This window comes from Trifolium pratense, linkage group LG5 (genome assembly GCF_020283565.1).
Source record: "Trifolium pratense cultivar HEN17-A07 linkage group LG5, ARS_RC_1.1, whole genome shotgun sequence".
Classification (NCBI taxonomy): Eukaryota; Viridiplantae; Streptophyta; class Magnoliopsida; order Fabales; family Fabaceae; genus Trifolium; species Trifolium pratense.
The window spans coordinates 33816040-33830134 of NC_060063.1; the positions used below are offsets into that span (position 1 = coordinate 33816040).

Sequence of the window (14095 nt, forward strand, 5' to 3'; positions counted from 1 at the left end):
TGGCACACTGGTTGGGCCAGCCTTGCAGCGAGGCCTAGCTTTCTCTGGCTTTCACTGGCTGAATCCAGGAAGCCCCGGGTTCCTGCTAGCTTTCTTTGGCTTTCACTGGCTGAAGCCAGGAAGCCACGGGTTCCTGCTAGCTTTCTCTGGCTTTCTTTCGCTCCGCCACCATGACAGACTAGAACTTAATTTGTTGATGTTTCTAAGTGCAATTAATGGTTTATAACATTGATTAATTGTATTGTTGATGATTGTTGATGATTTCTTGATGACTTGTTGATGTTGTTTGATGTTTGTTTAAATATCAAAGAAGTATATTAAGGTGTTAATCAACTTAATAAAGAAGGATAATAGGATTATGTTATTCTAATAAAGAAGGATATCGAATTATGTTATTCGATAAAGACGTATATTAAGGTATAGTGTTATCTTAATAAAGACGAAATGTTGGATAGTGTTCCACATTTATAAATGACGAGCTTAATGCTAAATGTGATTGTTGATGTGAGAATATTCATGAAAACATACATGCATTCATGAATTATATTAGGGATATTGGATATTCCAATAAAGAAGGATATCGGATTATATTTATCCGATAAAGAAGGATATTAGAGGTGAGATACTCTAATAAAGACGATGGTACCACATGCATTAGATATGTCTAGGGGACATAGCATGAAGATTGTGGCATTAGATTGCATTAGGATATGTGTACATTAATTGATATTTGATATGTGACACATATGTTTGCATTTATGTGATAATTGTTATGTGACACATATTTTGCTAAGTGTGCTTATTTCTATTCGATGAAGTGATGTTTGATTATAATGATCTAGAACTTATAATTGAATGATAGATGATGATGTATGTGTATAATGTATGATTATGCATGTTTTTATGAAGAAGTGTTTAAGTACCATTTACTTACACTTGTATATTTTGAGTATGTCGTCTAACTCTCTTTTATGTGTTATGTGCTGGACCGTTGGGGGTCCAGATTCTCAGGTTTTGTGGTTATCGAGGTCGAGTCGTCGATGAAGCTCCGCTCTGATTATGACACGGGAAAAAAGGGTTTTATATTGTATATAAAGTCCATTGTCTAGGTTATTTTGTATAATCAATAAATATATTATTTGATTCAAAGATTTGTATAAATAAGTATTTTTACTAATTAACTACATTAGTATTATTTTGATTGAAGAATGTAATGCTCGAACCATGACTTTTATAATAACTAACTTTGATTTTCCGCAGCGTATTTTGAAAAAGATTTATCATGGTAGAATTTTATTAAATAATGGGTTTGGGTGTTACACCTAGTAAGAAGGCTAACCCACCAAAGGAAGGGAGGAAAACCTCAACCCCTGCCAAGAAAGCTGTGAAGTTTGGACCACCTAGAAGTGCCAGCAAGGTCACTACTTCTGGCAAAGAAAAGAAAAACTTGAAAAGGAAAGAACCTGTGTCTAGTGAGTCTGAATTTGAAGAGGAAATTGTCAAAACCACAACTGGTGGATCTTCAAGAAAAACTGTAAAGGGAAGAAAAGTACCATTGAATGTGCCCTCTGCACCTCTTGATAATGTTTCCTTCCACTTTGAAGATGGTCCAACCAGGTGGAAATTTGTGTTTAATAGAAGACTTTCAGTAGAGAGGAATTTGAGTAAAGACTTTCTAAAGTGCAAGGAGCTTATGGAATTGATCAGTGCTGCGGGCTTGATGAAAACAGTGAAAGCCCTTGGGGTGTGTTATGAAAAGCTAGTCAAAGAGTTCTTAGTGAACATAGGAGAAGACTGCAATGATCCCACAAGCCATGAGTTCAGAAAAGTCTTTGTCAGAGGAAGGTGTGTAAATTTTTCCCCATCTGTTATCAACCAATACTTGGGAAGATCAATAGATGAGATTGCAGATATGGGAGTTAGTCAGGATGAGGTATGCAAGACCATTATAGGAAACTTTGTACAAGCATGGCCAAAGAAGAACAATTTGTCTGCAACAAGACTGACTGCAAAATATGCTTTGTTGAACAAGATAGCTGCTGCTAACTGGGTGCCCACCACTCATTCAAATAGTGTGGCAACAGGTTTGGCCAGGTTCATTTATGCAGTAGGCACAAAAACCTCTTTTGCTTTTGGTTCTTACATCTTTGAGCAAACATTTAAACATGCTAAGTCACTTGCTGTGCAAATGACAATTACTTTTCCTACTCTGCTATGTGGTATAATATTGGATTAGCATCCAGATATATGTACTCCTGCTGATGTGCCTTGTGCTAGAGAGGCAGATTTGTCTTTTGACTACAGGCTGTTTGAAGGGTCACATGCTGCAGACATTGTTGGACCATCTAGCAAGAAATCTGCTGACACCTCGAGCAAGAAGCAGATGATAGCTGATCTAAAAGAGACCAGCAAGGCTCTGGAGGAAAGGAAGCTATCTTTGGATCGTGTGATACAGGCCTTGGAGGCTGAAGTTGCTGAGGAAGGAGGAATGCAAGGTGATGGTGCTTCTGGTGAGCAAGTACAAGTGGAGGACTCTGATGAAAGTACCTTTATTTGATTTGTTTTCCTTGTACTTTGTTAATTTTCTGGATTTCTATGATCTGTTCTGTGTGGGCTAGGCCCTGATTTTTGAGCACCTGCGTGTGCCACTGGTGTGTAACATGCACAATATGCTCCTTATGCTCTGATGACTCCAGGTTTTATGTGCTCTGACTTTATTTGTCAAGATTTTGAGCTAAAAAGGGGGAGTAATTACTCTCTGATTTTGATTTTCTGATATGCATGATGTGATGACAGATGCTACAACATCTGGCATATGTGTAGTAAGTGTGTGTGTGTACAACTATGATGATGCATGACTTTAGGGGGAGTGTTGCATGAAGTAAGGGGGAGTAGAATTTATTTTTCTGCTACTCTAGTCATATGCAAGTTGAGTGCAAGTTATGTTCTATCCGCTGTCGCATGCCTCTGATTTTACTTTTCTTCTTAGTTGTGTGTTCAAGTTGACTTGAAGGAAAGGGTTCTCTATATCCCTCCACAATGATTGGTCTAAGATTGTTTTAGCCAAAATTTGCCAAAGGGGGAGATTGTTGGGTTTTGAATATTGGCTACAATTTTGCAAAAACATCATAAGCCAACTGCTGTACCCAGATGACGTAGAATGCCTGTACAGTATGTGTCTCCAGGAAACAGAACGCGCTATAACTCTGTTTTCATATCTTTTAAAGATTTGATTTACAAATATGATTGTGCTTATCCAGCAAGCCAAAACGCGTTTGTTACTGAAAGATATTAAAAAGGCGGTTTGTTTTATTTGTTACATAAATATATTTCAATATTTTTGTTTCAAATCTTTTAGTTGAAGAAATATTTTTTGGAGTAAATCTTTTCTCAAAAATATATTTTTGGGATTGAAGAGTTTGTTGAAGATTTATTTTTCCAGCAAATCTTGGGAGCTGTCATTGAAGATTTGATCAAATAATTCTGAAGATTTAACTTGAAGACCAAGATTATTGAAGACTATAAATACATAGGCCTAAACGATGTATTCCTCATGAATTCTAAACCGTGTTCTACAAAGTGTGAGTTTTAGGGTTTAGAGTGTTTTTAATTGTGAGCCTTTCTTGTGTCACATCGTTGCAAGCTTAGGACTAGTTTAAGTTGTAAGTTGTGTACTTACTCCGAAGCTTTTAAGCAAGGAAGTTAGGTACGATTAAAGATTCAACCTTAAGCTTTTAAGTACGGATTGTTATCGTTTGTGTCTTGAAGGGTGACTTCGCCATCGTTGCAGATTGTATACTATGACAGGTTGTGTGGTAGTGGAAAGGGAGTGAGCAGTAACTCATATCTAGGAGTTCCTAGGTAGAATATAGCACGGGTAGTTGCTAGGTGATAAGTCGTAAACTTGGAAGTTTGCTGAGGGCTTAGAACTAGGACTATTATAGTGGATTCCTCCTGGATTGGTATCCCCTAGAGTAGGTGTGTTTACATTGAACTGGGTTAACAAACCTACTGTGTTCCTCTTTATATTCTGCACTTTATTACTTTGTTCGTTTTACTCTGTTTTGTCTGCTGTGAGATACAGACAACTGCTGTAACATCTGTTACAGCACTTGTCCACTACGTGCCAAGAATTTCAAAAATAATTTTGGATGTGGTAATTTTTTCTAGTAGTTAGAATTAGAATCTTTATAATTTTGATTTTAATTTAGAATCTTCATCTTAGATATAAACAATGGCCTCGTCTCCTATTGTTACCCTTATCATTTTTATTTTTATTTCACTGTTATTCCACCCTGCATCATCTGTCGTCTCCGGCCTCAATGTTAGTGAGGTCATGACGAATCAGATGGGGTGGGGGCGGAGGACAGTTTAAAAATAGCTGCCGGAGTCTTTTCAGCGCTAAACATAGATATTGAATTAACTTCTCGATCGGTATTCACCCTGTTTATTCCAGTGAACGCCACATTTATCGAGATAGTATCATCTCAGCTTCATTCCCTAAATTTACAACTTTTATATGTGGCGATGAAGGCGCATATTGTGAGAGAATACCTTTCTCCTGACTTCCTCCGCGCACTGAATACGTACTCCCTTCCCACCCTTGCAAGTGAAATCATGGGAACTTCCATGTATCACCTTAACATCTTAGTGGGCGGCACCTCTGCAGTGAAGATAACCACGGGTGTTGTTGAGGTCGTAGTTAAGGGAGCAGTTTATTCGGAATATCTCATTGCCATATATGTCGTCTCAAAGGTTTTATTACCTATTGAGATGTTTGGCAGTAGTGATGTTCCTCCCCCTCCTCCTTGTCGTTCTCCTCCTCCTCTTCGCTCGGGATAGCCTCCAGACCTTTCTCCTCATATTGCTTTGGCGGCGGTGGCTCTCAGCTTTTTATTTGATGTCTTTGTTTATATGTATTTTACATATGTAGTAAATTATGTGTGTGACGATGTATTTGTGTTTGGAAGTGTTTGGAATTGTAGTAATGTACAAATCTATTAATTTGAATTATATAAATGAAGTTAATTTTAATTAAGTTTGTTCATTTGTTAATTAAGTTGGCTGTGATATTAACACTAGTAGAAAAATGACATATTACATAAACATTTTACATCTGAGGAACATATGTCAGATGTGAAAAGCTATATGGAGTAGTCTTTTCATCTGATTTCAATACCCACAGAAGTAAAAAATATATAGACAAGACTTTTTACATCTGGTGTCAATGTACCAGAAACATAAGTGAACGCGGTGGCAATCCTGTAATTATGGCGAAAATTATCTAAAATATATATATATCTGGCCATATTTACCCACAGAAGTAAAAAGTCAGGTTGAATAAAAAAAAAAAAATTATTGGAACCAATAAGTGAATTTAGATATAGACTAAACAAAAACGCAATCTGATACAAAAAAATAAAACAAATCAACGCAATCTCTCTCTCGATGAACAACCTTCAGCCATGAACAAACCCTCGCAGTCGTCCACCACCACCATCGATTGAACCCTCAGCAACCTCAAAACAACTCACCACCACCGCCTTATCACTCGCAGTCGTCCTCTGTCTCTCTCACTCGTCAAATCGAAGCTTCTCACTTGAACCCTAACTCCAAATCGAAGCCTCTCTCCGCTCTCACGAATTGAAACAAATTGAAACGAATCGAAGCCTTTGCTCTCACGAATCGAAGCTTGTCTTTCTCTTTCACTATTGTCAAACCTTCATCGATTCAGGTACTCTTCTTTCTTTTTTATTCCTTTTTAAATATTTTCCTTTTCTGTATATTCATCAATTTCTTTTTCTGTACTAGTATACACGAATTGAAGCTCTCTCTCGTCACGAATCGAAGCTCTCCGACTGAAAACGCAAACAGGTACTGATTCTATTTCTCAATTTTTATTCTTAAAATTATGTTCTTAGTTTGGAACTCTGTCAGATCTGTTTATGTTTTCTTAGTTTTATTTCATTTAAAGTTTCAAGTGATTTTTTGTCTGGTATAGTGGAAATTATGAAGGTAAATTATATGATAGTGATTTTTTTCATAATTATATGATTTTTTTGTCTAGTATTGAAGTTATATAATTATTTTTGGTTTGAGTTTATTTTATCTTTTATGATAGAAATAGCTTATATGATGAGTGCTTTATGAAGCTGTTTATATCCAAATAAATAATGTCTTAATCATGTGGGTATATGCATATCTGTTGATGTGATTTATTTTTGAAACTAGGAGTGGAGCCAAGGTTCCTGAAGTTAATTGGTGTAAGTGTGGAGAAAGTGTTGCTATGGAAGTATCGATGGGAAGTACAAATGGATTCTTAACTAAAAGGTTGAGATATTATTATGGTTTATCTCCATATCGCAATAACCCTTGTAAACCAACTGCACTTTCTGGTTTATCTCCATATTTGTCTTGTCAGTTTTGTATTATGTTCTTGACAGTTCCTTTGTTTGTTGTCTCATTGTTTCAAACTATAATAAATTAAAGGATGTCATGAACTAGTAGAAAGACATTAAGGATTTCCTAGCTTGAAGTTACATTAATTTTCCTTTTCCTTTGTGTTCTCGTTGTCATGAACTAGTACAAAGACATCAAGTGTGTCGTTAGGGATTGCACCTTTTTAATTTTTGTCTCACACTTGAGATTGATAAATTAATATTATGATAGGAGTTTATTGCAAATTGAGTGTTGGATACACTTGTGTATGTGTTGTGTTTAATACTTTTTATGCAAAAAATTGTGATGATAGACTAAATTGGAAACATAATATTCTTTTTTTTTCTCCATAGATCGGAAGAACGAGCTAGCAGTTTAGTCTTTGTATTTGATGTGGTTAATACCTTTTCAGTTTCTCCAAATTAAAGACTTTTATAACTAATACAATACCATTTTTTTTTTTCCATATATAGATTTGAAGATGGAGCTGAGAAGTTTCTTGTTGAAGCAACCAATCACCCAACTGGCCTAGAGACTGATGAGGTTAGTTTTCATTGCAACATGTATAACTATTTCTCATTGTGATTAGTAAGTGAATATTAGTCAATTCATAAGACAGTCGCGGTCACACTGTCAATGTTGTTGCGCGATGTTGCTGCGGAGACTGCAAAATTTGTATATTTTGTGGTCTGCAAAGTAATAAGAGAGTGATGACTATCTATTTTCTGAAAACTGGTATATAGGTTTTGTGATTTGTGTTAAGAAATTTGTATATATTGGTTGGATTTAATTTGTATAGAGGGGAAAAAGAAAATAAATTAAAACAGAAGCACGACTTAGCTTTTTCAGTTCTTTTTGGTGGACATTCTAAATGCTTACTTGAAGCACGACTTTTCTATGTTTAATACATTTCAGGTGAAAATGGGAATTTTGATGGGTACTGCTAACTTTACAATAGGTACTGCTAACTTTATTTTATGTATTTCTTGGTGTATCTGATCTACCTCTCGAGTCTTCAGTCTTCAACCAATGACGATGAATTCAGTATCACAGGACTCAGATAAATACACAAATGCTTAGAGAAATTTATAATGTTTCAAGATTTCATCCTTACACAATATACATCCACTCTTGTTCTTTTTGTGTCTCTTAGAATATAATGTTACATAGATATTGTTGTGATAGTTAGACTCTTGCTTCTTTTCGTAGGTTATCTTATCAATAATCTGAATTTCATTTTTTGTTTAGAGGTTTGGGATCTACAAGAAGACGTTTTATGTGTGTTGTATGTTACAGGTGAGAACCATTATAAGGAATAGCATTAAGGAGACATTGGATCAATATGATATCTTGATTTCCCCTGCAGCTTCCTTCAGTTGCTTATAAAATTTGTAAGCATCTGCATATCTTTCCTTTTGCATTATTGCATGTTACTACCTGTAGTAGTAATTGTTTCATTGTCTTTGACATTTGCAGGTGAAAAGAAAAATGATCCTTTGGCTATGTATGCTGGCGACATCATGACTGTGAGTATTTTTCTATGTAATGAATTTGTATTTTTCTATGAGACTCATAGTTTAGTGCATTTAGCTAAGTAGTTAATGACAGTTGTATACTTTAGTATAGTGAATGAATGATGATAGGAAGACATTTGTATACTTAGTAGTGAATGAATGATGATATATAGGTTGCTGTGCATTTCTATTTTGGTTGCTGGTCATTGTTGTGCTTGTTTTTTTGCTGCTGTGCTTGTTTTTTTCCTGCTGTGCATTTCTATTTGGGCACCTTTTTTGGCTCCAGCAGCTGGTGTATTTTTGTGCTATGCTGGTTCACAATTTTTGTGCTATAGCGTTCACAATTTTTGTGCTATGCTGGTTCACTAAATGGCTATGCTGATTCATTTACCATACATTAATTAACATATTGTAGTTTACATATGAATTAAGTTATTTACATATTGTAGGTGTTCAATGATCCCACGGCATTAACAGAGGATGAGCTGTATGATTTGCGAGACCGCTGGGCAACTTGTTTTCTTGAACTATATAATCCCGAGGTAGATTATGATGATGCCGACGAGAAAGATTAGGAGCTAGTTAGGTTTGTGTGAAGTTACAATTGACTAGTTATGATGATGTTTTAATTTGTACTTTGGATGGATTAGTATTAATTATTATGATGTTTTGTATTTTGGATTACAATGTGGTTGTACTTTAATGATATTATTACTATATATATATATGTTGAATTTGGCTATGGATGTTGAATTTTAGTATTATGTTCTTGATGCAAGTTATGTTATATTGTTGGCATTGTGGGTTAGATTTTTTTAATAAAAAAAAAAGATTTAAAATATATAAAAAAAAAAATGCAGGTTTTTAACAAAAAAAAAAGTTAAGATTTCACATCTGGTGGACTTGGTCAGATGTAAAAAGTCCAATTTAATTTTAAAAAAATAATATTTGATTTTCGCCTTGGTCAGAGGTAAAAAGTGTTTTTTTACATCTGACTACGCCAGATGTAAAACGTGTATACTTACTAAGTCTCGTGCGCCTACATCTGAAATTGTTCAGATGTAAAAAGTGGTTTTCGCCAGATGTAAAAAAGCTTTTTTCTACTAGTGTAAGTTTTAGGTATTTTCTTTTACACGTGCACATGCACGCACGCACACAAGACACACAAGGCAACCATAAAATATTCAAACTCCAATACAGCCTCCCAAAAAATTTAGTCTAGTTCCGCCACTAAATATATTTGATGAAGGACCGGGAGGGTGAATGTGAAAGCTTAGTTAGTTTGAGACATTGGAGCAACAAAAGAAAAGTTGATTCTTTATATTAAGCATGCATTTTCCTTTTTCAAATATGTATGTTAGTGATTGAAGAGGTTTTAGTGATCAAAGTAGCTTAGAAGGGAAATTTCTTTGGGGGAGAGGAGAGTCTCATTATATATAGTAGTTATTATTAAGTTATATAGAAAAATAGAGGGAACCCATTTATTTATACTGTTGCGAGGCAAAAAAAAGAAAATTTAAGTCACAAGCTTCAAGATTTTGAATTCATATTAATTAGAGTTGTACTTAACAATTAAGATTTTTCAAAAGGTTTTATTTTGCTTCACACTATATGACCGGTTCATTAATCATTCTCATGGTCAGTGGTCATTTAAACTATGTATTAAATAAAAGGGTCATGCTAACCGGTGCCCCGGGGCACTGGTTAAGGAAACCAAAAAAGGAAATTTTAAAATTGAAAATAACACTTTTTAGACTTTCGAGGCGTTGACTACACAAACTTCAATATGATATTACTATATTTGGTTCCTTAAACAGTGCCCCGGGGGCACTATTTAGCATTTTCCTAAATAAAATTTAAAAATTGTCTTAAGATCTAAACCGTCTGATATTGATCACACAGACATAGCGGATGACTGCACACTGCATTAATTAGCAACTGCATTAACATCATGGTTATTGTTGATTTTGTGATTTTTTTCAATATTGTGAGCAAAAGGTTGTGTTTGGAATTGTAGTAATGTACAAAACTATTAATTTGAATTATATAAATGAAGTTAATTTTAATTAAGTTTGTTCATTTGTTAATTAAGTTGGAAGTCATATTAAATTTTAGATATCTTCTTTTACACGTGCACACGCACGCCCGCCCGCACACAAACACAAAAGGCGACCTATAAAATATTCAAACTTCACTATAGCCTCCCAAAATTTTTAGTCTAGTTCCGCCACTGAATATATTTGATGAAGAGCAGAGAGGGTGAAAGTGAAAGCTTAGTTAGTTTCAGACGTTGGAGCAACAAAAGAAAAGTAGATTCTTTATATTAAGCATGCATTTTCCTTTTCCAAATATTTATGCTAGTGATGATGAAATTAATTAGTGATGAAAGTAGCTAGAAGAGTAAAGGGAAGCGGTTTTGGCTTTTGCAATTTCCTTGAAGGGAGAGTCTCATTATGTAGCCGTTTTATATAAGGAGACTTTCCCTCCTTGGACTGATGAAAAAAAGAAAAAGAGAGTTGTCAAGTTACAAGCTTGAAGATTTTGAAATCAAATAGGAGTACTACATATTGTTCCATCGAAAAACATTGAACCGGAACATATTCGTTTTTTATTTACAATAAGCTGGGATCGAACACAGACAGGAGAGAATCCACACTTGGCTCGGTGTGTGCGGCTGACCACTTTCAATTTTCAATAATTATACCAATTATCCTAAGCTATTTTTAGAAATTGATTTGTTACAACTGTGAAGGTGCATTGGTTATTTGCAATGACCTGACCACTATGGCATGCTAATTAATATAAGCATTTAATGCAAATTTGATACATTAAATAATAAATAAGTTTTAATCTCTTTTTCTTTACTAAATATATCAATGAATGAGGCACCAACATCTCAGCTAGGCATACCATACCCCAAGTCCTCATATAATTTAGTTAAAATAGTATAATTTAAATATGCAATTAATTTTTCGTAAATTATTCGGTACACGTCGTATTTGAAAATGTATTGTTAAATAATTCTTATAGTTACAAAAATTAATAAACACTATTTATGAACTTATAAATTTTATTCATTTAAATGGTATTGTATATCAATACATATTCAATTAAGATGTGTACCAAAAGACCATGTAATTTTTTTATGATTAAATGTATTTTTAGTCCCTACATTTTAGCGGACTTATACTTATTATATTTTTAGTCCCCTACGTTTTTATCGTTTTCAACATTAGTCTCTACTGTGAACGCGCAAAGAATGAGCGTTAAATGACTCTGTGTGGCATCTATGTGGCAAAAATATTTTACACTTGTTAGTGTGTACAAATTAAATCCTTTAAATAATTATATTTTAATTTATTATATTTTTTTACTAAGTTTAATTATTAATTGAAGTTAAAAATTTTGCACCCACTGAGTCAGGGTCCTGAATCCGCCACTGAACACAGGATCTATAACATACTACTCAAACTCCTCACCACTAGATCAAACCTAGTGGCTTATATTCTTTTAGTCTTCCGGAAAATAGACATGAACCGGATAATTAAAATAATTTATTTTTGAAAAAACTTGTACCAGAAAAGTTTCTGAAAATGTGTGAAAATATTATTTTTTTTAATGATTGTAAACTATCTTTGGTACCGTTTGGCCTAACTTTTTTACCTCTTCTTTTGAGCTTATGCAAACAGCTTATGCCATTTTTATCTATTATTATAAGTTTTTTAAGGTAGTTTATGATAAAATAGCTTATAAAAATACAATTTTGACTAGTATGAACTTATAAAATAACATAAAATTTAATTTATATTGTATAAGCTGTTTGCATAAGCTCAAAAGAAGAGGAAAAAAAGCTAGTGATGACGTATCGTCACACTCTTATATCCATGCTTATTTGAGGGACATTAGACTCTTTTTAGACGTTTTCTAGTGAATAAACAAGAGAAATCAGTTCAGAATTGAAGTTACTTGGATTATAAGAAAAGCAAGAAATTATGCAGAAAAATACAATTTTGCACTACGCTGGGGGCGTGGCTGTTTCACGCGCAGCGTAGTAGCCTGAGCCAGAAGAAGAATTTCCCCTGCTTCTATTACGCGTGGCGTGATGGCTATCACGCGCGGCGTAATACCCTGCCTAAAGATGAACTTGCTCACTGACTTAGTCACGCGCGGCGTGAGATCTATCATGCGCGGCGTGAAGGATAAAATTGCACTACGCTGGGGGCGTAGCCCATCTCACGCGCAGTGTAACACCCAAACCCGTTATTTAATTAACTCTGCCTTTATAAAATCTTTTTCGAAAATACGCAGCGGAAAAATTGAAAATCTGATTTATGAAGCGCTGGTTTGAATATCACAAACTTCATTCAAAGATAATACTAATACATTTATCTAGTAAAATATTCGAATGAACTAAAAACAAACCTCGCATCGAACGATGCGTTATTAGTTATACAAAACGGATACTTTTCAAATGAAAGCTTAAGACCAGCAGAGTATACTAAGAGGACTACATGCATATACATATAAAAACCCCTTTTCCCCGTGTCTCAATCAGAGCAGAGCTTCACCATTGCACTCGGACGAGGCTAACATATAACCTGTCAACCTGGACCCCCAAAGGTCCAGCAATTACACATAGCAGAGAGTTAGAAAACATAAACATAAATATAAGTGTGAGTAGTATACTACACACTTCACACGCTATCATACATTTCTAACTCACGCACATACATCGTCAAATACGACTACCAATTAATCATTCATTTACAAACACACCAATCATATAGTTTCACGTCTTCTCGGACACTACCAAAGTGTTCATTTTATAGTCATGACGGACTCTACACTTGTTCATTTTATAGTCATGACGGACTCTACTCACATACCAAGACATGGCAACAATCACAGTATTAAACAATTAGTAAATACCAAAGCTTAACACGTACGGAAAACACATTACAATCCAATCAGATAATGTCACTTAACAATTATCAAATACATGTGCATTTACCCTAATGCATCTAATGCCAATTATCCAATGTCATGTCATCCCTAGACACGACTAATGCATGTGGTACCATTTCCACGTTGTTCAGATTTCAGTCATGACGGACTGTTCAGATTATAGTCATGTACGGACTGTTCAGATTATAGTCATGCACGGACTGTTCAGATTATAGTCATGCACGGACTCTACATCAGTTTTACATCATGCAGGATGCTGCTATTCACCCCATTTAAGATGAACCCAGTTTTACATCTTGTTGGATGCGTCGGAACTTACCGAACCACCTTATCTCCCTTGGATAAGCTCAATAACAGTTTTATATCATGTAGGATATGGTTATCATCAACCATCTCTCCCATAAAGAGGAGTCACACAGTTTTATATCATGTTTGGATATGGGCTCCAGATCTCGGATAACATAATCCCATCTTCGGCCACTTTTCATAAACATAATCTATTTTCATCAATTATTGGAATTCACATGATTCCCATAACACAATTATTCATGAATGCATGATTACTTTTAAACACATCAAATACATGACGCTATCTAGCTCGAAGCTATTCATTCACTGATGCGGAAACACAATTCCAACATCTAACACATTAGGATAACACAATATCCTATCACTCAAATCATAATTATTCACATGATAATTATCTGCATAACCATTTTTATACACATAAAGTTTCATTTACACTTATGTCATAAAACACACATCATTTCCTTAACATTGCAAATTAATGCTAAAACATCACATTGCTCACTTTAAGCTACAACTTATTGCATACACGTTTATCAATCATATAACGATTAACAATAAGCATTAACAGTATCAACATGTATCAATATTCATGTAAGGATACTCGTAAACCATGTTACAAGTGCCTAATCACACTTACAAACATCAACAAAAATTGCTGTCACAGAGGCCTTCGCTAAGCGAAGCCTCAGCAAGACATGGCGAACCTCACCAGGAAGTCACCTGCTCATGGCGAGCATTGGCGAGCTTCAACGAACTATTCGCTTAAGCGAAGCTCAGTTCGCTTAGCGAACTACACCAGAAAAATATCTGTTCTTGAGTTTCTCTAAGGCGGTTTAACATTGAATCCACTCAAAAATCCATCTAGACAT

The 14095-nt window shown here is 34.8% G+C and overlaps 2 protein-coding genes and 1 long non-coding RNA gene across 4 annotated transcripts; all 3 read left to right on the forward strand.

Annotated features, from left to right (window-relative positions):
* The first annotated feature begins 1303 nt into the window (after nucleotides 1-1303).
* LOC123886483 lies at nucleotides 1304-2557 on the forward strand. Its single transcript, XM_045935800.1, has 2 exons — nucleotides 1304-2182; nucleotides 2237-2557. Exons 1-2 carry the CDS (start codon nucleotides 1304-1306, stop codon nucleotides 2555-2557), a joined length of 1200 nt encoding a protein of 399 aa, XP_045791756.1.
* A 1970-nt stretch (nucleotides 2558-4527) lies between these two features.
* Nucleotides 4528-4842, forward strand: LOC123886484 (fasciclin-like arabinogalactan protein 11). The gene has a single exon (XM_045935801.1). The coding sequence runs from the start codon at nucleotides 4528-4530 to the stop codon at nucleotides 4840-4842; it is 315 nt and encodes a 104-aa protein (XP_045791757.1).
* Nucleotides 4843-5404: 562 nt separating this feature from the next.
* On the forward strand, nucleotides 5405-8694 carry LOC123884912. Of its 2 annotated transcripts, XR_006801018.1 has the most exons (8): nucleotides 5405-5734; nucleotides 5812-5874; nucleotides 6232-6330; nucleotides 6912-6981; nucleotides 7354-7396; nucleotides 7735-7829; nucleotides 7915-7964; nucleotides 8402-8694. It is a non-coding gene; the product is annotated as an uncharacterized LOC123884912 (long non-coding RNA). The 2 variants fall into 2 exon arrangements; XR_006801019.1 differs by lacking the exon at nucleotides 7354-7396.
* Nucleotides 8695-14095: the final 5401 nt, after the last annotated feature.

Excerpts from the sequence above, each read along its gene's own strand:
- LOC123886484 (XM_045935801.1), top strand. The coding sequence starts at position 4,528 with ATGAAGGCGCATATTGTGAGAGAATACCTTTCTCCTGACTTCCTCCGC.
- LOC123886483 (XM_045935800.1), top strand. The coding sequence starts at position 1,304 with ATGGGTTTGGGTGTTACACCTAGTAAGAAGGCTAACCCACCAAAGGAA. Across the intron at positions 2,183-2,236 it reads AACATGCTAAGTCACTTGCT|CATCCAGATATATGTACTCC; the intron begins GTGCAAATGACA and ends ATATTGGATTAG.